General features: G+C 36.2%; 2 protein-coding genes across 4 annotated transcripts in view; one reads left to right on the plus strand and one right to left on the minus strand.

Annotated features, from left to right (window-relative positions):
• LOC127871909 (uncharacterized) overlaps window positions 1–2,640 on the minus strand; it is a 303,905-nt gene extending 301,265 nt beyond the window's left edge. For all 3 annotated transcript variants that reach the window (XR_008045605.1, XM_052415192.1, XM_052415191.1), the window contains exon 1: window positions 2,493–2,640. Coding sequence is in view for 2 of the 3 variants with exons in the window: in XM_052415192.1 (XP_052271152.1) it covers window positions 2,493–2,533 (41 nt within the window). In the remaining variant the exon portion in view is untranslated. The remainder of the gene's footprint in view (window positions 1–2,492) is intronic.
• A 14,743-nt stretch (window positions 2,641–17,383) lies between these two features.
• The window catches only part of LOC127871924 (mediator of RNA polymerase II transcription subunit 6-like), a 43,414-nt gene continuing 37,862 nt past the window's right edge, over window positions 17,384–22,935 (plus strand). The window contains exon 1 of the mRNA XM_052415202.1: window positions 17,384–17,474. Coding sequence (XP_052271162.1) covers window positions 17,459–17,474 — 16 coding nt within the window. The 5' untranslated portion in view covers window positions 17,384–17,458. The remainder of the gene's footprint in view (window positions 17,475–22,935) is intronic.

A 22,935-nucleotide genomic window follows, 5' to 3' on the forward strand; every position in this document is an offset into this window, starting at 1 on the left:
TGGACATATAGAAACTATTTTGATTGGATTTGTTTGGATGTTTGGTCATGTGCTATGGAAAAAACTCAAGTATCCGGTGGCAAAATGATATTGCGAACTGAAGGTCGTGGGTTTATTTGTTTATTGCCGTGAGCTTTGCGTTATAAAAACACAATGGCCCGACGAAATGACCGATACTAAGCTAAAGACCGAGTGTGTTTTAAGTTCTACACAGCTTGCCCAACAGCTGTAAGTATCTTCGCGTTTTACGCGTGTGTATGGATATTGATTGTGGTTTAGCGTTTTATGTTTTCATATTGATTTGATTCCTATTGTGCTACACGCTGGTTCGTCGGCTAATGTATTACCGTATTAGCCATGACAGACAATACATAACATATTGATGTATTGTTTAAACTTACTACAACACACAGGTGGTTAGCGTGTGGCTATGATATTAATTAGTGAAAACATCATTTTGAATGATAAATAATCATATTATAACGAAAAATTAACTTTTCTGAAAAAAAATATTTCACTATCAAATATATATATAACAAGGTATGCAACTCAAAATCAGCCCAAAACGGGGTGCATCGCTTTGAACAGCCATATCTTCATCAATTTTGCAGCGATTTTCACGATCTCGGTCTTATTCAACGCAGAAATGAATTTCCTTTCTGGAAGTGTATATGTCTTGCAATATTTTTACAAATGCTGGGTCAACTTTTAAGAAATAACACGATACACAACACGCATGACCCAGTTGACAGTGATCATGCTGTCTTTAAGACTGAAATCTTCACGGAGTAAAGGGCAACTTCCCTATAAAGTTCATGTAGTTCGATACCATAATTCAATAAAACGTATGAAAAAACATTATTACCGTTCTTGTCGTTACATTCTGCATCAAGACTAACTGTCCAGCGCCGTTTGAAACCTTTGTTTACATACATTTCAACTAACTGACATTTTAAACATACGAGTGATTTCATTGGTCCAATGCGGAGGTGTGTCTTTACAACTGGAGATTTCATTCATAAAGAATACATGATCACTGTCAACTGGGTCATGCGTGTTGTGTATCGTGTTATTTCTTAAAAGTTGACCCAGCATTTGTAAAAATATTGCAAGACATATACATTTCCAGAAAGGAAATTAATTTCTGCGTTGAATAAGACCGAGATCGTGAAAATCGCTGCAAAATTGATGAAGATATGGCTGTTCAAAGCGATGCACCCCGTTTTGGGCTGATTTTGAGTTGCATACCTTGTTATATATATATTTGATAGTGAAATATTTTTTTTTCAGAAAAGTTAATTTTTCGTTATAATATGATATTTATCATTCAAAATGATGTTTTCACTAATTAATAGCATAGCCACACGCTAACCACCTGTGCTACAACACAGTAAACATAACTTAAATTTCGGAAAATAAAAGTGTGGATGTATATATAATAAAAGGAATAAATTGCTATTCGATTAGTTCAAGGATATATATCAAACCCTTGGCCTGCACTATTTCACATCATACGAGAAGTAGCGAGCAATTGCGTCAACCAAGAGACTAATACATTTTCTTGGAACAATCGAAAAGCGTTAGGGTTACATACCGTATGTATTTCGTTTTCTTCGTGCACGTTTTTCACGCGTGTTGGGTATGCCATAACAGTTCACTTATTGCGCTTCGCTTTGATCGATTAACCGTAATTCCAAAAAGTTAATTAATATATTCATTGTAACGGTATTAAATAATCTATTCGTGCTGGTTAGTTTTACCTAAATTAAATGTTAAAATGACATGTTTTTATAATGCACATGGGTAAGATATGTTTTTAAAAGAATGTTAAATTGTTAAGGGTACATAATTGATACTACGCAGTGTGAATTTTGAATGGTTACTCATTTTTATGAAGGACAAATACGTTTTAAGAAATCATATTCAACAATATTTTGATTGTTTTCTTTATCTTTTCGTTTTGATGAAATATTTTTCAGCCCATAGCTGTGTCAATTAAGATGAATAGGCTGCGATAAGGCCTAAAAAGTGTGTTTCCACTAACACTATTTACCCGATTTTTGTGCCGACTGTTAGCTTTTTTGGTTTTCCATGTTGGGTTTTCGGTCATGTTTTGTATTTTAAAACATATTTAAAAAAATTAACGTTTGAATACACTTTAGATATTAAAAAGAAATTTGAATTGAGATGTGTAAGATATCTGTCATAAAATAGTGTTATTAAAAATAGAAATAAGTTTTCCATTGTAAAACAAAGTTTACCAAAGACAACATAGTAAAGCAAACCTACCAATCCTATTTTTGCGATGTTCAATTAAACAAACTTTTTTTCGCATTCTGTTCTATTTTGAATACCGATTTAGTATTTTGTATAATATAATCATGTTTATCAAATATGCTTTTAAAATTGGAAATACTTCTGATAAATAAGCGTTCATAAAACATGCTGCTTAAAAATGTCTTATATAATAATAAATTTAATAATAGCCATACCTCGGAGTTCCGGCTGTTAGTCCCCTGTGCCCAGCATACATGTCGGGTATTTTAAATATGTATTTAAAATAAAACAACTACAATAACAAGTGTTTGCATAGATGTTAGCACTAGCAACCGAATCAACGGATTAGAACAATGTACGCGGGCAAACCTTATATTACCGTAAATCCTAACTCTTACTCATTTACCTAAATATAGTTAGGAAGGAATCCCAAATATAGTTAGGAAGGAATCCCAAATATTGATACAAATCATCGTTAACAAATGATGGTGATCCAAATCTATTTATTGATATATCTTAGGGTGTCAATATGCATAATTCACCGAGTTTCCTGATAAATTTATTTGTTTTAAAATCAAACTGTATATATTACATGTGTTTAACATTCAGTAAAGTAAATGACGCATGCAACCAGAGATAGTTCAGTATTAAGATTGTTTAAAGCATTTCACAATTGACCAGTTTAGAAGTCTGTCAAGCAAATCGTATGACAGGCATTTCAATATGTTTATTTCAAACGATATATTTTTGGGGTATTCCACAAACATCACAAAAACAGCATATGTATGTAGACCACAAATTACGTGTTTTTTTCGTTGATCTTGTTTTACTATGCTTTACTATGATCAAGACATTTCCCACTAAGTCACAGAAGAAGTTCAAATACGTCTTTCATAATATGTAAATGTTAATTTTGCGTTTATAACTTATTGTGAAAATAATGTTGCAAAAACATTGAACATTCATCCTGAAATACCAAAAAAGGATAAATGTTATCAGTGGAGACGAACAATTGTTTATTTTCGCCTTTAATTAAAGCAACGCTCGATTGTGTTGCGCAGGTCAAATCTAAATCAAGAATGAATGGGCGTTACCGAAAAAAAGAACTGTCACCGAACGCCTACTTATCAAAACTTATTCAAAACTAAAGTAAACAAAAAGTAAACATAAAATTATATTAATCATATTCGTGGAATAAGTTAAGAACGCGCTAGCAACATTGGAACACCCGCTCACAAGTTAGCTATGTATACAGGCAGATACAAAATTACCGGTATGCATAGAAATTGTCCATTGTGTTCTCATTTCTACATCAATTTAATTGATGCTGATTATGTCCAAAAAGTCCAATATGGGAACGAAATATTTAAAACGATATTATTTCGCCTGGCCTATATTACACAATTGTATAATTTTACATAACATCAACATCATAAGTCGATCCATTAGTCATAGAAACAAATTAAGAAACATGTGTTAAATATTATCTAACGTGTGTGTTTAGTAATAACTGACTTTAAAATTGATCTTATCTTGTTATCTTAGTTGCATACATACATAATTCGCATCAGTTTGCACGCATGAATGGTGTCATTTCTATGAACGTGGTTGTCGTTCCTGAATGAACAATGACAAAAGACAATTAACAAAGGAAGAACAAAAGTAAAAATCAACATTATATATCATAATGGTTATTGTTGACCGTAGAATCGTTCCTTCGAAGGAGTCTGGATTTAAGGTTCAAGTACGTACGGAATTACGTATACTTCGCTAGTTATTTTCCTCGTGTGACAATACGAGTGAAATGAATCGAAGTTTCGGTTTGTAATACATTTACTTTTGTTTGACCGTACAAAACATGTATTTCGCAATGATTGCACATTATTGCGCATGTTAACCGCTTACTAACGAATGACGGTTGGGAACGGTTTCACATGGTGCATCAAGTTCGTCTAGAACATTAAAATCAGTTTCCATGAAGCAGAAAACGACACCGTTTTCGAATAAAAATGCATTTATTTTTTAAGAAATATGCACCATTGTTATACATTTAGCTCTATTTTTGAATGGACCATTGTATTTAGAAATCAGGTTGTTTTCAGATATTGTTAACCTTGTGTGTGTAAATTAAATTTACTTGTAAATCGGTAAAGGCCTATGCCACAAAAGAACCAAAACATGGCGATTTCAGTTTTGCAACTCTGAAATGTTTGATTATTCACATTGACATATAATAATATACAGCATGACACTTGTATTGTAAGGAGAAGTAACTCACACATTCAAAGGGGAAAAAAACATTTCAGTAAATAATATGGCCCATATTTATGTTTGCATATATATTTCCGTATACGACAAAGTGACTAATGAATTTTACTTAAATTTGTCGTGACAGTGATCCCTCTTTTATTCATCTGAATAATACTGGTAGATAAAAAAACTAGTTTATGTAAAAAGTCAATTGTTTGACCGCTAGAAAAGGACAGGTTTGCATAATGATCGCTTATCATGAACAGAGTAACGAACTGTACTATAACATATTTATACTTCCAATTTTATCTTAAAACAGTTTTTGTATCATGATTCTTTAGTATATGAATGTTACAGATATCTGGTCCTTATACCTTGCTGATGCCGTCTCCATTCCACGGGTATCTACTCGTGAACGCAATTGCTCATTTATATTACCTATAAGCCCTTTATTGTAAAACACGGATTTATTTCATATTTAAAACAGTAACATATCCATTTGAATAGCCTTAGTAAAAGCATTATCTCGGTACAATGTTTGTCATTTGGTGTAAGTTGGTCAAGTCATTTTCAAATTTGAGAATGACAATTACTCGGAAAAGACTTTGGCAATTACGGGGCAAGTTATTTTCAGGTTTGATATAATCTGATTTTAATTGGTATCCCAAATTATTTAGAATAATATCCGGTCAGCTGAAATCAAATATAAAAATAACTCATATGTCAATGTCTCAAACTCCAATGAACTCAATATATGTTACCAAGATCCAATCTACGTACACTTCACCAACTTTGGTAAACTGAACACATGCCCATTGTACACGAATGTTCCAACATTCCGTTTTTTGTCAACATTGAACGAGTCGGAACGAAGTGGTTCAATCAATAACCTTTTTGTTGCATATGATATATTACAAGTTTTTTTTATATATTTATTTTGCAAAACAAATGGGTCTACTTCGATCAATTTATGTAAATTCGATGATAATCCCGTGTTCTAACTTTTAATTCGAATTAATCAGAACTTGTTTATTGCTAACGAAAACGGTTGAAGTCGTCCATCAAATACATTAAAAAATGAGTAATGGATAATATTGTTAATATCAAAGCTTTTTGTTACAAGTACATGTATCAAACAAGTAGCTTGTTTACATGATCTGTTTACATGAATCCGTGTTAATAAAAACACCCACGCATATACTCCCGTAATCAAATAAACAGCTGTCAACAACTGTCCAAATACCGGGCCAGTTAAGGATAGTGGGTGTTTACGTTAGTGTAAAAGTTGTGGTTTAGAAAAGTCCATGCGTTTCACAGTGATGTCAATAACATGTCGTTGACTAACATGCATATCAATTAGTTTTATTCATAACCTTTTTCTTTGGACTTTTTGTAGGGAATAACGGAAACCCAGACACACATCTTACAGCCTCCGAAAAACATGTACGCCTACATATATCACTCGATGCGGTTGAACACACACGCAGCAGTATCGTTACGTAAATCAAATTCCCCTCCCCTAGGATCCCTACGCACGTCCGACCTCTGTGCATGAACGTAAGGTCCCGGAACCTTACGCACCCCCGTCGGACCTCACACCATGACCGCCACATCGGGACCCTACCTCCCGTCCGACTTCAGTACATGGACCCTACCTTCCGTCCGACCTCACCACATGACCCCCACCTCGGGACCCTACCCCTCCGTCCGACCAAACCCAATGACCCCCAGCACCCACCTCTCCGTCCGACCTCACCCGATTACCCTCACCTCGGGACCCTACCCTCCGTCCGATCTCACGCCGTGTCCCCGACCTCGGGACCCTACCCATCCGTCTGACAAAACCCCATGACGCCCATGACCTTACATCCCCGTGCGACATCACCCGATGAACCCCACCTCGGGACCTTACCCCCTGTCCGATCTTACCACATGGCCCCGACCTCGGGACCCTACCCCTTTGTCCCACCAAACCTCATGACTCCCAGGACCTTACCTCCCCGTCCGACCCCCCGATGACCTTCAATTCGGGACCCTACCCCCCTTCCAACATCACCCGACACACACACTGATTGGTATGCAAAACACATTTTGGTAAAAAGGGTTTGTTCGACAATCTATTACAAAATATATTTTAAAATGGACTTTATGTGCGTTAATTTTAAACGATAAATACATCTGTTAATGTTTTTAATATATAACAACAATAAACAAATATTGAGTAGAGCAGAATCTTAAATCAAGGGGTCATGTTCATTGATCCGTACATGTTAGCCTTTGACGGCTGCACCTGACAATTTACGCTAGGTTCTTGATTTGTTTCTTCATGCATGGTGGTTTTCGTCTTTGTTCAAAAGGACAGCATTTCTTAAAATTTCGAACAGTTACGAAGACTTTAATTTTATCTCAATTGTGATAATATCATGGAATCTGTTTGGGAAATATTGAACTCCCACAATAAGATCATACCCGGGAACCCCCGGTCGATAGGTTGACGTCAAACAACTACGTCAAACAAAGCCTGCTTTTTATACATTAGCATAATGTTTTCTTATATAACTATTCCATGATTAGGTTGGTTTGAAGTGTTTTGAAAATATGTAAGGATACATCAAGGAGTTCATCATCAAGGAGTTCTTTTAAGAATGTTATAGTTCCAGGCTTAAGATACGTTCCAGAATATATATCCCTTGGGTATGTTTTAACTGGTAAATTGTATTTGTTTGAATTTAAAATATAGTAAATGTGTGTGTATTTGGCAATGGTTTGAAAGTAACAAGAACTATATATATATCAGAACGAGGCTTATTTACCGAGTCCACCGCACTATGTATCAGCATATGATTTATTCAATCTTACGGAGGAGTCCAGAGATAGCCGATGTATCACGATTTAATTCACCGGTTTAGAAGTCTGTTATGCGAATCGTACAACCGATATCTCATTCTGTTGAGGCCTAAAAATATATTGATATCTGTTTTATACGGAATACCGTTAGGCCATCGTAGTAATACATTTTATCCAGAGGGCGAGAAAGCGCGACCTCTATAGTACGATGGCGACAATGTGACAATACGATGACGACAGTGCGACAATACGATGGCGACAATGCGATAGTACGATGGCGAAAATGCGAGAACGCGATAGTACGATGACGACAATGCGACAATGCGATGACGACAGTGTGACAATACGGTGGCGACAGTGCGATAGTACGATGGCGACAATGCGACCATGCGGTAGTGCGATAATGCGATATGACGACAGTGCGACAATACGATGACGAAAGTGCGACAATACGATGGCGACAGTGCGATAGTATGATGGCGACAATGCGAGAACGCGATAGTACGATGGCGACAATGCGACAATACGATGACGACAGTGCGACAATACGATGGCGACAATGCGATGATACGATTGCGACAGTACGATATGACTATCGCATAATCGCCATCGTACTATCGCACTATCACCATCTTATTGTCGCACTGTCGCATTGTCGTCATCGTACTATCGCGTTCTCGCATTCTCGCCATCGTACTATCGCAATGTCGTCATCGTATTGTCGCATGTAATTAAGTTAATTTTTCGTTTTTATTTGATTATTATTCATTCCAAATGATGTTTTTACTCATAGCCACACGCTAAGCGCCTGTGTCCTGAAAATATGTCAACTTTCTTGACACGTAAAATGTAATTTTGTTACTATAACTACTTATGCTTGAATGTAGCAAACATGATCGAACATTCATCCTGAAATACCAAAAGATGAGGATCGGTCGTGTGAGTGGAAACAAACAACGGTGTAATTTACGCCTTAAATATACATGTAATCAGCGCCTGATCGCGTTGCATATGTCAAATCGTATTCAAGAAGTTATACGCCTTTTCGAAACAGAATTGTCGACGAAAGCTCACTTTGAAAACTAACTCGATATCTAATGTGTACCAAACAAACTAATTAAATGCTTTGACAGCTGTTAGTGCAAAACATTAAGAAAGCGATTGTAGCGCTGGCTTTGTCATTGTCGGCTCAGATACTACTTAACTACCCCAGGCACTCTTAAGTATACTACGAAGTGCAAGGGGTACGAAAAATATACTAAAAGTACCCCGGGTATGACCGAACGCTTTTAATAGTATTTAATTGTATTATACTTTAAAGTACCAGGGGTCCTTCAAAGTAGTACCTTGCCGAAGAAGACCAATTGACATGACGCCTTATCTATGATCGCTCCGCCCACTAGAATTGATCCACCAATCAGCGATCGATTAATCGGGCGCACTCGTTAGCAACGACCTGTCCGCCATTTTCTAGACAAGCTACATGTTTAGGTTCACTTTTATTCCAACGAGTTTCGTTTGTTTTCCTCTTTAAAAAAACGATTAAAAATGGTTAAACGGTGTCAATGGGGATTATGTAACTCGGACAATCGATATCCCGACAGATTAGTAGGTGACATTGAATTTATTTCGTTTCCAAAGCCGAAAAAAGATCTTGAGAAGTGTAAGTGTAAAATTGCCATATTGATACCTGCGCGAAGTGTCGTTCATATGAAGTGATAATATATGTTATAACAGTATCATAACGAACATCAATATGTTTCTTCAAACTTTTTAAGAGCTTACCCTGCTTTACAACTACAATGTACGATCGTAATTGCAGTTTTGGAAATCGAGGAATTCACGGTATGGGGATCCTCTCCCTTTCGTTGACTTCTGAAAATACGGGATTTGACGTCGATTTCATCGTTATTTCCCCTAAAAATTCGGACAGAGTCAATGTACGACTCATTAGCAATTTTTTTTCCTTGAATTCGTTGACGTAGAGAGCATCTATACGGCAAAAAATGTTCACCAAAATCATCGGGTATATCGCTTAACTGTATCATAGACATGTTCATCAACATTACTTTACGAGAACTGAAACCCAGCATGAAGCCAAATTCATGCTGTGTTTTATTACTCTGATAGTAATGCACTTAATTGACATCATACATGTTATTTGAAGGTGACATGTGATATATTATCTTATTAAAGGTATCCACACATGTGCAGTCATGTGGTGTCACCAATAAACGCTTTTAATCCACACTAGGAGCTCGAATGCCTAGATCTCATTTTTTAAACGAGTTTCGTTTATTTAGTTCGGATTAAAAAACGGAAATGAAATATGGCAAAAACGGTGTGAAAAGGGTTAATGCAACTCTGACATTTGGTATCCAGAAAGACAAGTTAGATGAATTAAATTTATACCATTTCCAACGCGGCAATGCGGTCTTGACAAGAGCGAGTGGAAGCTTCAAGAATTACCGAGATCCCCTTTATAGAACATTAATTTATTTCACAAACTTGAAATGTCATATAAGCAATCACTAAGCATTATTAAGTATGTATTATGTCACGTGTGCATGTAAAATAATTGAGAATTTTGGTACCCAATTCGTGTGACTTTACGAAATCCCCGTTAAAAATCGCGTTTCTGTGTGTGTCAGAAACAAGTGAAAACCATTTTGTTATTATTTAAATAAAGACGTATCGATAAATGCTATTGTAAACGAGTTATTATTACTGATATTTGCTAACCAATAAATTCGGTAACTTCGGGGAAGTCGGTACCTGCGCGAGCGTCTGATATTGGTAGCCTTATTAATTTATAATAGCCTGACCGTATTCCATTTCGTACAACGCTAATTTATATCAGACAATGTCCAAACTTACTGTGTTGTTTTTGCGCTTTAAATTAAAGTGATTGATAAATGTCCCATAAGCAATGTTTAATATGATTAATATCACTTTTATACGCAATAACCTGTGGGGTTGAGGAACCCACCCGGCGTCAGAAAGCGCGTAAAACTTCACCGAATTCCAGTTATAAAGCGCTATTTCGTGTCAAATGCACGGGTAGGGGGGGGGGGGGGGAGTGTTTCGGTAATAATTTTGTTAATAACACGGGTAAATACCGGTGAAGTGTTAATTTATTGCAAATACCACCATTACACGTAATAACGGGTTCGATTTCGGTAAGCGCGCAAGCGTTTGAGAGCGTGATTAATGTACCGATTTACCCGTTATAAATAGCTGATGTTCTTTTTAATCGTATATTTTTTGCATTTGCAGAATAAATAAATGGCATCAACCCCTTTACAAGTGTAATATGGTGTTAAACAAGTCCATAAAATCATCCGGAATATCGCGTAAATCCATATGCAGTCTATAGGCAAAGAAGCCATTTTAGTGTTCGCTTGTCTAGGTTTTCTTCCCGCTGAGCCACGTGATTAAGTGGGCGGAGCGATCACTGATAAGGCGTCATGTCAATTGAGACAACGATTAGTCTTGTTCGGCTCAGGTACTTCTTAAAAGAACAACGGGGTACATTGAAGTATACTTTAGAATACATAGGGTACATTAAATAAGTACCTTAGCCGACAATAACAAAGTAAGCGATAGTAACATTTTGAAAACCGGATCATAATTAAGCCATTTATACAGTTAGAAACATGGATATACAAAGAAATTTTCTATTGTTTACACCTTTCTACATCAATTAATAAATGCTCATATTTCCGAAATATTCGAATTGGAGAACGCAATATTTAAAACGTTATTATTTCGCGTGAACTATATTTCACACTTTGATTATTCTTTCGACATCAACATCAATAATCGATCAATAAGATTTATTAACTTTTCATGGAAACAAATTGAGAAAGACGCGTTATTTATTTCTCTGTTGTTAAACCATATCACAACATTGAATGCTTTTTGTCATCTGGTAAAACTTGGTATAAAAATTACCTTAGTTCGAGTAATAAGCTTGATTAACTAAATAATTTGCTATAGTTTGTACGCATGAACGATGTCGTTTCCATAAACGCGATTGCTGGGGCTGAATTTACAATGGAGAGAACCATAGTAAAAAGGACGAACACGAACAAAATAACATCAATCAATCTTTAAGTTAGATAATCTTTGGTTTTGACCATACAACCGTACTTATGGAGGAGTCTGGATTTAAGGTACATGTTTGTACGTATTAACGTATACTAACTTTGTGTGACGTAGCATAGCAAAATTCTATAGGAATAAAATATTTTATAGGAATAAATGTAATGTAGGTATAAGAAATATACCTAATGTTGCAAATGATAAACCAATTTTATATTAAGAATAAGAACAGACAAAATAAAAATAAGTCGCAATTCATTACGGACAAAAACACGCAATTAGAGCTTTTCACGTAACAAACGGAAAAGGTTGAGAAACGTGACTCGCGAAAACATTAAATTAGTACGGACGTTAGACGGAAATTCCAAGATTACATCTAGGAGTAGATGCAAATTGGATATGTCAGCTCAAACGGAAACCCACCCGTACAGGGACATAAAATCCGCCTGGATAATATGTCATCTTTCAAAGAGTAGCGGGAAATACACAATTTAGAAACAATAAAGCATGACAGGCAAAAGATCAAACGTGTTATGATATGACGATGTGTTGGTAAACAAGCTACCGGTATATATACCATGTCAAGAAAGTGTGTAAATTGTATTAAGAAGCAACATCGGACACCCTTTAGGATAAATCTTTGCTTTTCTTTCTTTGGTTTTGTTTTAAATTTATAAAGATAATTATATTATTGTGAATACAGAACGTTAACTTTAATACACTGATTTGTGGTTGATACTACTGGACATTTGATATATAATTTCCTTATCTGCTAATCAGTGTGCAGAAAACAATCGACGTTTCGGTTCGTAATTTACTATTTTCATTTATATCCTTACAGCATGTATATTGCGCAAAGTATGCTCATTGTCGAGCATGTTTACCGCCTACTCACGGGTGACGTTTAAGAACTGTTTCACATGTTTACCGCTGACGCACTGGCGATATCTGCAAACGGTTTTACGTGATGCGTCGAGTTCGTGTAGAACAATCAAAGCGCTGAAGACTCTAAATTTCTTCGCTATTGCATAATCTTAGACGCAACTCAAGTTTTCACAAATTTTATAGCTTTTTATATCGCAAGTTTGAAATGAACATACCCCATTCAAATTTATAAAGAGTGTGTCTAAAAGCGCAGGTTGAGATGTTTTTTTTTTCTTCAAATCATTAAAAAAGATAATTTAAGCTTCATTTTGGGAAAACAGGACTTAATGCATATGCATTAATTGTCATCCCGGTACTAGATACTGTCTTAAAACGAAAAACACCATAAAATCAGAAAGTGTCGTCCTTGATTAGCTTGTGCGCATTGCACAGGCTAATCAGTGTGCACAGGCTAATCTTATTTGACATGCATTAAGCCCCGTTTTCCCTGAAAGCATACAATATGTACATATTTCAATGATAAACACTAGACCGGCCAATGTCGTCTTACAACCTGGTAAACACTATTGATTAAATACACTTACTGCATCTAACAGTAGTAGAGCAAACGCTCCTAGCATTCTAGCATTCGTCGTCTGCATTATTTTACTGCAGGTAGTGCAGACAGGCAGTGGTTATCGTTCCTAGCGTAGTAGACAAGCAGCACCGTTTCTAGCGTAGATAAAGTATACTGACATGCAAAACACACTCACAATCTTAGTCCTTTTCAAGCAAAGAACTAAAAACTGTTTCTATGAAGCCGAGAACGCCACCGTTGTCGAATAAAAAGGCATGCAGCTCTATTAGTTTTTAGAAATGAGCCGTGGCATTAAGAAAAAGAGTTTTTCGGTTATCGTTTTACGTTATTTATTTTGTTTTACTTCGTTCGCCTTGCGTGTAAATGATACTAACTGGTAAATCGGTTAAGGCTTATGTCATACAAGAACCAGAATATGGCGATTTCTGTTTTGCGACCCTGAAATTTGTTAGTATCGATATTGACTTAGGCCCATCGCTATATTTGCATTTATGACCGACTGCCCGTAAATGGAACGAGGTTTTTACGAGCATTTTCACAGACTGACTTATTACATAAAGAATAATAGGTTAGTGTTGATTATATCGCCAAGGCTCGTGTTTTTTTATTTTCTAAGCCTCGCAGGATAAACCTGATCTATAATCAACACTAACCTATTATTCTCTATATAACTTGATCAAAAGATCCTTTTTTAACTTTCAAAGTCCAATCTTTGACCACAGGAAAAGACGGTTCTGCATAATCATCCCCGATCATTTACATAGTAATCAATGTATTATAGCATGTTAATACTTCAAGATTAATCATATATCAGTTTTTGTCTTGGGATTCTCTATTATATGGATGTTACATATAGATGGTGCTTATCTTACTTTTGCTGTCCACTTTCCACTGCTGTTAACCAATTATCCGATTTGCTCATTGATATCAGCTATAGCCCTTGTGGAAAAACATGGCTTTGTTTCATATAAAAAAGTTAAATATATATTTGAATAGCCTATGTGAAAGAATTATCGAGGTAAAAATTTTGTCATTTGATGCAGGTTGGTAAAGTCATTTTCAAATTTTCGAATGACAATTACAGAGAGGGTAATCACGTGACAAACAAGATGGCGACGCCCATGCCGAGGTAGGTATTTTCATCGTTTAATACCCTTTATTACTTGTATTATTCTTTTAATTCCGCCCACTTTCCAGCCACATTAGGAAGAAAGTTCCTGGCTTGTATTACATGGTGATATTCGCTCTATATCTCGACTTAACTCGCTGCGAAATTTGTTAGTGGGATTTTTTTGTCAGATTTTTTTTTAGAGGTCACAGTGACCTTGACCTTTGACCTAGTAACCCAAAATGGGTGTGGCGTGTAGAACTCATCAATGTGCATCTACGTATGAAGTTTCAAAGTTGTAGGTGGAAGCTCTTTGATTTTAGAGCCAATGTAAAGGTTTAAGCACGACGCCGGCGGACGGCGGACGACGAGCAGGCTATGACAATACTTCGGGTTTTCTCCGAAAACAGCCTCGCTAAAAAGAACTCCTATGCCTAGGTCTCAGACTCCAATGAACTCAATATACCGGTATGTGTCCAAGATCTAGTTCACGTCATCAACTTTGGTAAACTGCAACATGTCCATAGGATAAACATAAACCTTTTTACTGCATATGATGTTTTTAATTGTGCAAAATATATGGGTCTAGATCTACTTAGATCAATTTATGGGAATTCATTTATAACCCGTGTTCTGTTTATACGAATTAATCAGAATTTGTTTATTGATGATGAAAACGGTTTTAGTCGTCCGTCAAATACAAACAAAAAATGAATACCCCGGTAATGGGTAATATTGGTAATATCGATTTATTTTGTAACAAATACCTGTATCAAACCAGTTGTTTGTTTACATACTTTATTTACATGATTCATTGATAATAAAAACACCTACGCATATACTTCCGTAATCAAATAAACAGCTGTAAAGAAAACTGTCCAAATACCGGGCCAGTTAAGTATGTTTATGGTGGGTGTTTGTTTATGTGTAAAAGTTGTGGTTTAGGAAAGTCCATTTGTTTCACAGTTATGTAAATAACATGTCGTTGACTAACATGCATATTAATTAATGTTATTCATAACCTTTTCCTTTGGACTTTTTGTAGGGAATAACGGAAACAATAGGCACGAATAACGAAATCCATGTACGCCTACATATATCGCTCAATGCTGTTGAATACACAGGCAGAAGTATCGTTAAAAAAAATCAAACTCCCCTCCCTACGCCCGTCCGACCTCTGTTCATGACCGTAAGGTCCCGGGACCCTATCCAGCCCCGTCCGACCTCACACCATGACCGCCACCTCGGGACCCTACCTCCCGTCCGACCTCAGATCATTACCCCAAAGTCCCGGGATCCTACCTCCCGTCCAACCTCACTCCATGACCCCACCTCGGGACCCTAGCACCCGTTCGAACTCACCCCATTACCGCCACCCCGGGACCCTTCCCCTCCGTCCGACCAAACCCCATAACCCCCAGGACCCACCTCCCCGTACGACCTCGCCCGATGACCACCACCTCGGGACCCTACCCCCTGTCCGATCTCACCCCATGATCCCGACCTCGGGTGTCACACCAATAACCCCAGGACCCTCCCCCCTTCCAACCTCAACCGACCTTACACACTGATTCAAAACACATTTTTGCAAAAAAAGTTTTTTTTCGACAATCTATTACAAAATATAATTTAAAATCGACTTTATGAGCGTTAATTATAAACGATAAATACATCTGTTACTGTTTTTAACATATAACAACAATAATTTTTTTTGAGTTATAGCAGAATCATAATAAATCGAGGGGTCATGTCCATTGGTCCGTACATGTTAGCATTTGACGGCTTCACCTTCCAAAGCCACGTTCTTGATTTGTTTCTTTGTGCATTGTTGATTTCGTATTTGTTCAAATGGACAGCATTTTTAAATATTTCGCACAGTTACGAAGATTTTAATTTGATCTCAATTCTGACAATATTATGGAATTTGTTTGGGAAATATTGAACTCCCACAATAAGATCATACCCGGGAACCCCCCGGTCGCTAGATTGACGTCAAACAATTCCCTCAAACAAAACCACTATTCCTTGATTGATTGGTTTGAAGTGTTTTGAAAATATGTAAGTAAATTTTGATCATCAAGGGGTTCTTTAAAGAATGTTATAGTGCCAGGCTTAAGATACGTTCTAAAATATATATCACTCGGGTGTTTTTTAACTGGAAGAAATGCTGATTTTGCAAAGCCACAGTTTCAATTTGCTGTTAAAATAAGATATCGCAGATAGCGATTAACATATCGGGCAGATTTACAGATGCCTATGGTATGAATCAGTATTCATTGTTTGTTAATACGTTACTACACACACATTGTCAGTGCTACAGTAAAATATTCGGTCGATGTTCGCATTATTAAGATGAAGTATTTACCGCATTAAGCGACGGGATAGGGGATATTTTAAGTTAAATAACCTAAACATACTCTAATAGATGAGTTTATACAAAATGCGCAATGAAAATTCGGCGTTAATTTAGCTTGTAATCTAAACAAGTGTCTTTTAGCTCAGATGACACACGTTACTCATCGAAAATCAATAATATAAGCCGACTACCAATGAAATGTTGTTCTTCCATCCCCGAATGCGGGTCAATCCAAGCTCCCGCAGGTAACAATGGTTGAAAGTCATGCCTTCACAACCATGTCCAACTCATTACAATGGTGTTTTGCAGTTTAAATATACGGTATTTTTTTATCGCAGAGCAGATGTTAGTTCTGTGGGTTGTGATATGTGTGCAATACATGTATTGCACGATTGGCACGAGTGTGTGTCCGACTATATGGCTGCTTTCACGATCGACCAGTCTGCAATCGTAAAAACACGCATTGAATCAAATATTAAAACAAATTGCTCAAAGTGTCCTAAGGAAAGAATAATATGCATATTAAAATAAATATGGGCCGCATACTTCCATTTGCACGTGCAGCACGAGGACACAAGATTCGCGCGTTGTCCAGGAGCGTCAGATCGCCATATACGATTTTTGTCAAGTTAAAACATGTTTTCAAACAACAATGTGCAAAATATCAAATTGGTATATTGAATCGTTTCAGATAAATTAGCATTACAATAAGCATTATGTTGCAGAAAAACAATTAAAGATCTATAAATAAACATGTGCACGTGTCTATTGATAGATCTTTGTTGAAAAGTGGCTACAGTAGTATTTTTCCTCGTAACAGTTGTTATTTGAGTAAAATATCTATTGGTGCATAAATCCACATGTGGTTAGTGTGTGGCTATGATATTTAATAGTAAAAACGTCAATTTGAATAAATAATAATCAAATTATGACGAAAAAACAACTCATTGTCTATACCAATATTAGATTAGACCGTATTGACTTGACATGCCGTCCTGACCTAAACACATGGACGCTTAAGAATAGGTCCATCTCGTTTTTCCTTGTTTAAATCATGTCTACTGAGAAAGGTTTGCTTCTTTTGCCGCGTACATGTTCAGTTCACCCGCAATTTATTTTTTCTCATGTCAAGATACGTATTGGTTGGCGTTTTACTAATTTTAAACCTTGATATTGATAATATCTTGGCAAAACCTATTTTCGGTTAGACCCAATTTTCGAACTCTTCAGAAAAGTAACAGGCAGAGCTTAACACTATGGCACGTCCGAACAACATTCACTGCCTGTACCTAGGTTCGGGCTTGCCAATGTCCCAGTAACATGCCCGATCTGTCGTGTGTATTTTGGGCGGGATTATGTGTTCTAAATAAACTCTCAATAAACTGCGTTTTAAATAAGCTTTTGAAAGATGCAAAAATCTTAAAGGGGCCTTTTCACAGATTTTGGCATTTTATAACTTATTCATTAAATGCTTTATATCGATAAATGTAAACATTGGATCGTAAAAGCTCCAGTAAAAAATCAAGAATAAAATTAAAAAAAGGAAAAGAACATTGCCCGGACCAGGTTTCGAACCAGTGACCCCTGGAGTCCTGCCAGAGTCCTGAAGTAAAAACGCTTTAACCTACTGAGCTATACCGCCAAGTACACATACTTGACATATTTAATACCTTATATAAGCAATCTTCGTAGTTTCACAACATTTAACGACAAAAACAGAACTCTCCAAATTATTCAATCGTTTCGCGTTGCAACGCTTTATAATTTTTAGGTTTTAAAATCGTCAAAAGATGCATATAATGGCTATATTAGACCATGGTAAATGTCCAGTATTACTGTTTCCTCACAAATATCACAACTAAAACGAAAATTTGCGAATCTGAAACAACTTTTTTCAATTTTGTCAATTTACCAAAGCGTGAAAAGATCCCTTTAATACAGTATGATCAGATGTAGCTGAAATAATTCGCGTTCAGAATAAATCTGAACGCTGAAACTCCGGTCTGTAAAAACCATAACGAAAAATGAATACAATGCTATTATATCAATATCCTTAAAATTGCAACATAACATAACCAACTCATAAAGTTTTAGTTAAGAAGTCTATTTTTACCTCAAATAGCGTCGAATTGAAGTTAAAAGGCATAATTTGTTTCAGTTTAATTTCTGCTTAAATCACAATACAATCACTGACCTCTCGTCATGTTATGAAATATTTAAATATCAACCAATCAGAAGAAGGCATTACAGTGTAATAGGCTGCGTTATCGATTAAAATCTACCTGCGGTATACAACGGGCACAGCGATTGGAATGGAAAATGTGAGTAGTGTGTTGATTTAAATTGGTCAGGCGTGCAAAATTGAAAGATTCATAACATAATTCTTACGGAACATTATTGAGAAATGAATTATCTACACAGGTATGTAAATATTATTGCAATCCGTTGATATTAACTGTCTGATATCGGGTCTTGAATGTTGCGCACCAAATTCCTTGCGCATCAATAAAGACAAAGAAGGAAAACTTTCGCTATTAAAAAGATAGAGTGGACTATTGACGCCAAGAGTCTGCCAAAGCAAAAATCATCAAAAGACTCTATGGCGGCAATTTATATTGACTAGATCAGATGACAATTAAATCCCAGAGTGAAGTCGGAGACTACAAACAGATCGTAACTCGAAATAGATTTGGAACCCCCTGATTGCAATCAAAAAGAGGCCAACAATTCAGAAAATCCCCAGCGGTTTTCCTGGTAAAACACGTCAGTACCTATTTTTAAACGGAATTCCGCTAGATACAGTTTTGATTGGTTTCCTCGAAGTGACGTGTTTTCTCGATAAAAATACATTTTAAACTAAAAGCCGGGATCGCCCAGGATTGTCCGGGATCTATGAAGGTATACAACTTGACATTAACACAAAGTTAATATAAAATTATTATTTATTTATCAATGTTAAATAATTTTAATTTGTTTGATCGATTAGAAGTGTTTTGACAATCTTTTTTACGCAATTCAATTAGCAAAACTAATATTAATGGTCAATTCCGGCTTTTAGTAGAGAGTTTACCTTGTACAATTGTTACGACTACCGTAACACGTTATTTGTTATTTTGCGACACCTAAGATTCACCTACCGTTTGTTGATAGACGGCAACCACGACAATCTATGTAAAAAGGTTTTAACGTTCATGTCGTTGTTTAAGTTTGGCTTTACGGTTGGGGATGGGGGTTCCTCGGATAAGAAAATAAAAGGGAAGAAGGAAAGTAAGAGAAAGTATGAGGAAAAAAAAACAAGGAAATTTCTCCAGAAATGGCGTGAAGTTACAAATAGATGTCTTAAGTAGATGAATATTGAATTCATTAGCATTAGTAAGGCAAGCTAATAAGAATGATTGAATCATAATTGCGTATCTCCACGCACAAGAAAATACAAGTTAAATGATAAATATAAAGGTTTTGAAAATACTTTGGTCGGGGCACATGAAAGATTGGTCAGGGCTAGTAGGTTCTGCATTTACTAGCCCGAATGGGCTATTTGAAAAAAAAGTTAGTGTTCAGCCCTGTAACATTCCCTCACTGAACCGTATGAATACAATAATTGGTTTAAATAAGTACATTGAGTCATTGCAAATGGTTTTAATATTTATCCGCATGTAATTTTCTTATTATTTTGTTACAATATTTTAATAAGATTGTCTCATATCGAGACTAGGGGATAACCAAAATTATCGTTTAAGTAGCTACCTCTTCAGCAACCTCATCTCTTTTCGAACCCTTCATTTGTTTACATTTCATAGGCATGCACGCGCACGCACTTCCTGACCGTTTTTTGCGTGGTAGTAATTTGTTTACGCCGACTCGCATGTAGCTGCAAATCAACAAAAATGCGTCAAAAATCTTTAGAATAAGTAGATTAATCATATGTAATGAAAGTAGATTAATCATAAAACACATGAAAATTATAGTATTCCTTTAGGCTTTTTATATATGTAATGATTTTCGTTAAAAAACTTATAAAAACATGGTCTTATTTTCGTTCTCAACTTTGCCACGGACTCTAGATAAGACGGATATGAAACGGGACCGTATCGGCAAATATCTTGGCGAAACTGAGAAGCGTGACCGTAACTATTGATCTTTTATAATAAGCGTACATCGAAGCGCCGAGGTTATACATTTTGATGTACCCACTCGCGTCTTTTTTTAGCTCACCTGAGCACAACGTGCTCATGGTGAGCTTTTGTGATCTCTTTTTGTCCGGTGTCCATTGTGCGTTGTGCGGCATCAATATTTGCCTTGTTAACTCTCTAGAGGCCACATTTTTTGTCCAATCTTCATGAAATTTGGTCAGAAGATTGGTTTCGATGATAACTTGGATGAGTTCGAAAATGGTTACGTTTGCTAGAACAACATGGCTGCCAAGGGGCGGGGCATTTTTCTTTATATGGCTAGAGTAAAATCTTGTTAACACTCTAGAGGCCACATTTATTGTCTGATCTTCATAAAACTTGGTCAGAAGATTCATCCCAATAATATCTTGGATGAGTTCGAAAATGATGCCGGTTGGTTGAAAAACATGGCCGCCAGGGGACGGGGCATATTTCCTTTTATGGCTATAGTAAAACCTTGTTAACACTAGAGGCCACATTTATTTTCCAATCTTCATGAAACTTGCTCAGAAGATTTGTCCCACTGATATCTTGGATGAGTTCAAAAATGGTAACCTTTGCTTGAAAAACATGGCTGCCAAGGGGCGGGGCATTTTTCCTAATATGGCTATATATGGCTATAGTAAAATCTTGTTAACACTCTTTAGGCCACATTTATTGTCCAATCTTCATGAAACTTAGTCAGAAGATTCATCCCAATAATATCTTGGATTAGTTCGAAAATGATGCCGATTGGTTTAAAAACATGGCCGCCAGGGGGCGGGGCATTTTTCCTTATATGGCTATATACACATGTAGTAAAACCTTGTTAACACTCTAGAGGCCACATTTATTGTCCAATCTTGATGAAATTATTAATATGGTCAGAAGATTGGTCTTAATGATATCTTGGATGAGTTCGAAAATGGTTATGTTTGCTTGAAAAACATGGCCGCCAAGGGGCGGGGCATTTTTCCTTATATGGCTGTATATGGCTATAGTAAAACCTTGTTAACACTCTAGAGGCCACATTTGTAGTCCGATCTTCATGAAAATCGGTCAGAAGATTCATCCCAATAATATTTTGGATGAGTTAAAAAATGATGCCGGTTGGTTGAAAAACATGGCCACCACGGGGGGCGGGGGGGGGGGGGGGGGCGCTATTTTCCTTACATGGCGATAGTAAATCCTTGTTAACACTCTAGAGGTCACATTTATTTTCCGATCATCATGAAACTTGGTCAGAAGATTTGTCCCAATGATATCTTGGATGAGTTCGAAAATGGTTTTGGTTCCTTAAAAAACATGGCCACCAGGGGCGGGGTATTTTTCCTTATATGGCTGATTATGGCTATAGTAAAACCTTGTTAACACTCTAGATGCCACATTTATTGTCCAATCTTCATGAAATTTGGTCAGAAGATTGGTCTCAATGATATCTTGGATGAGTTCGAAAATAATTATGTTTGCTTGAAAAAAAAAGGCTTCCAAGGGGCGGAGCATTTTTCCTTTTATGGCTATAGTAAAATATTGTTAACACTCTAGAGGCCACATTTACTGTCCAATCTTCATGAAACTTGGTCAGAAGATTCATCCTGATAATATCTTGGACGAGTTCACAGGGTTCGCCAAAACTTGAAAAATCTGTCAGTCATTCGGACTGACAGACTTAAAATTTTTGTCAGTCCGAATTAGTTTCTGTCAGTCCCACTGTCCGACTAAACTATAACAGCAAAACACAACAAAAGAGAGTACCTTTTAGATGTTTATTGGTTTTGATCACATTAAAATACAATAAAAACATGTCCAAAGTCGATATAATTAAACAATTATTATATTAATAATAAACCACATATAAACAATAGGTATTTTTTTAGACTTCTTTTTGTCAAACTGTTTTTTAGCCTGCACAGCTCTACAAATCCGTGTTCTTGACTTAAATTGCACACACCCCTTCACACTACTTTGGATGACTTCAATTTCTGTTTGTTAGTCAAGTTCTAAAACAACACCAATTTTTTTAATATTTTCTCTTAGCTGAGGTGGTTGATTTCCAGGTTCAATTAAATGAATCTCTTTCACACCTATTTCTTGATAGAAAGGCCCATGATAATTACCACCATCCATTCTTGTTGTCTGAAATATCACAAAACATATTGCTACAAACTATCAACAACAAATCAAAACATAAATATCCCTATGTCCGAATTTTAAAATATCCGAAATATAGTACACCGGGTGAAAAATCTAATTTTGATTTCAGGAATTGTTGATGTGTAAATTAAAATATATCCTTCCCAGAACAATATAATAATGAAATTATTAACAGAAATGCTCACAAATGCCTGTTGAAACAAGTTTTCATGCTGTTTTTGTTGTG

Source organism: Dreissena polymorpha, chromosome 3 (genome assembly GCF_020536995.1).
Source record: "Dreissena polymorpha isolate Duluth1 chromosome 3, UMN_Dpol_1.0, whole genome shotgun sequence".
Taxonomy (NCBI): Eukaryota; Metazoa; Mollusca; class Bivalvia; order Myida; family Dreissenidae; genus Dreissena; species Dreissena polymorpha.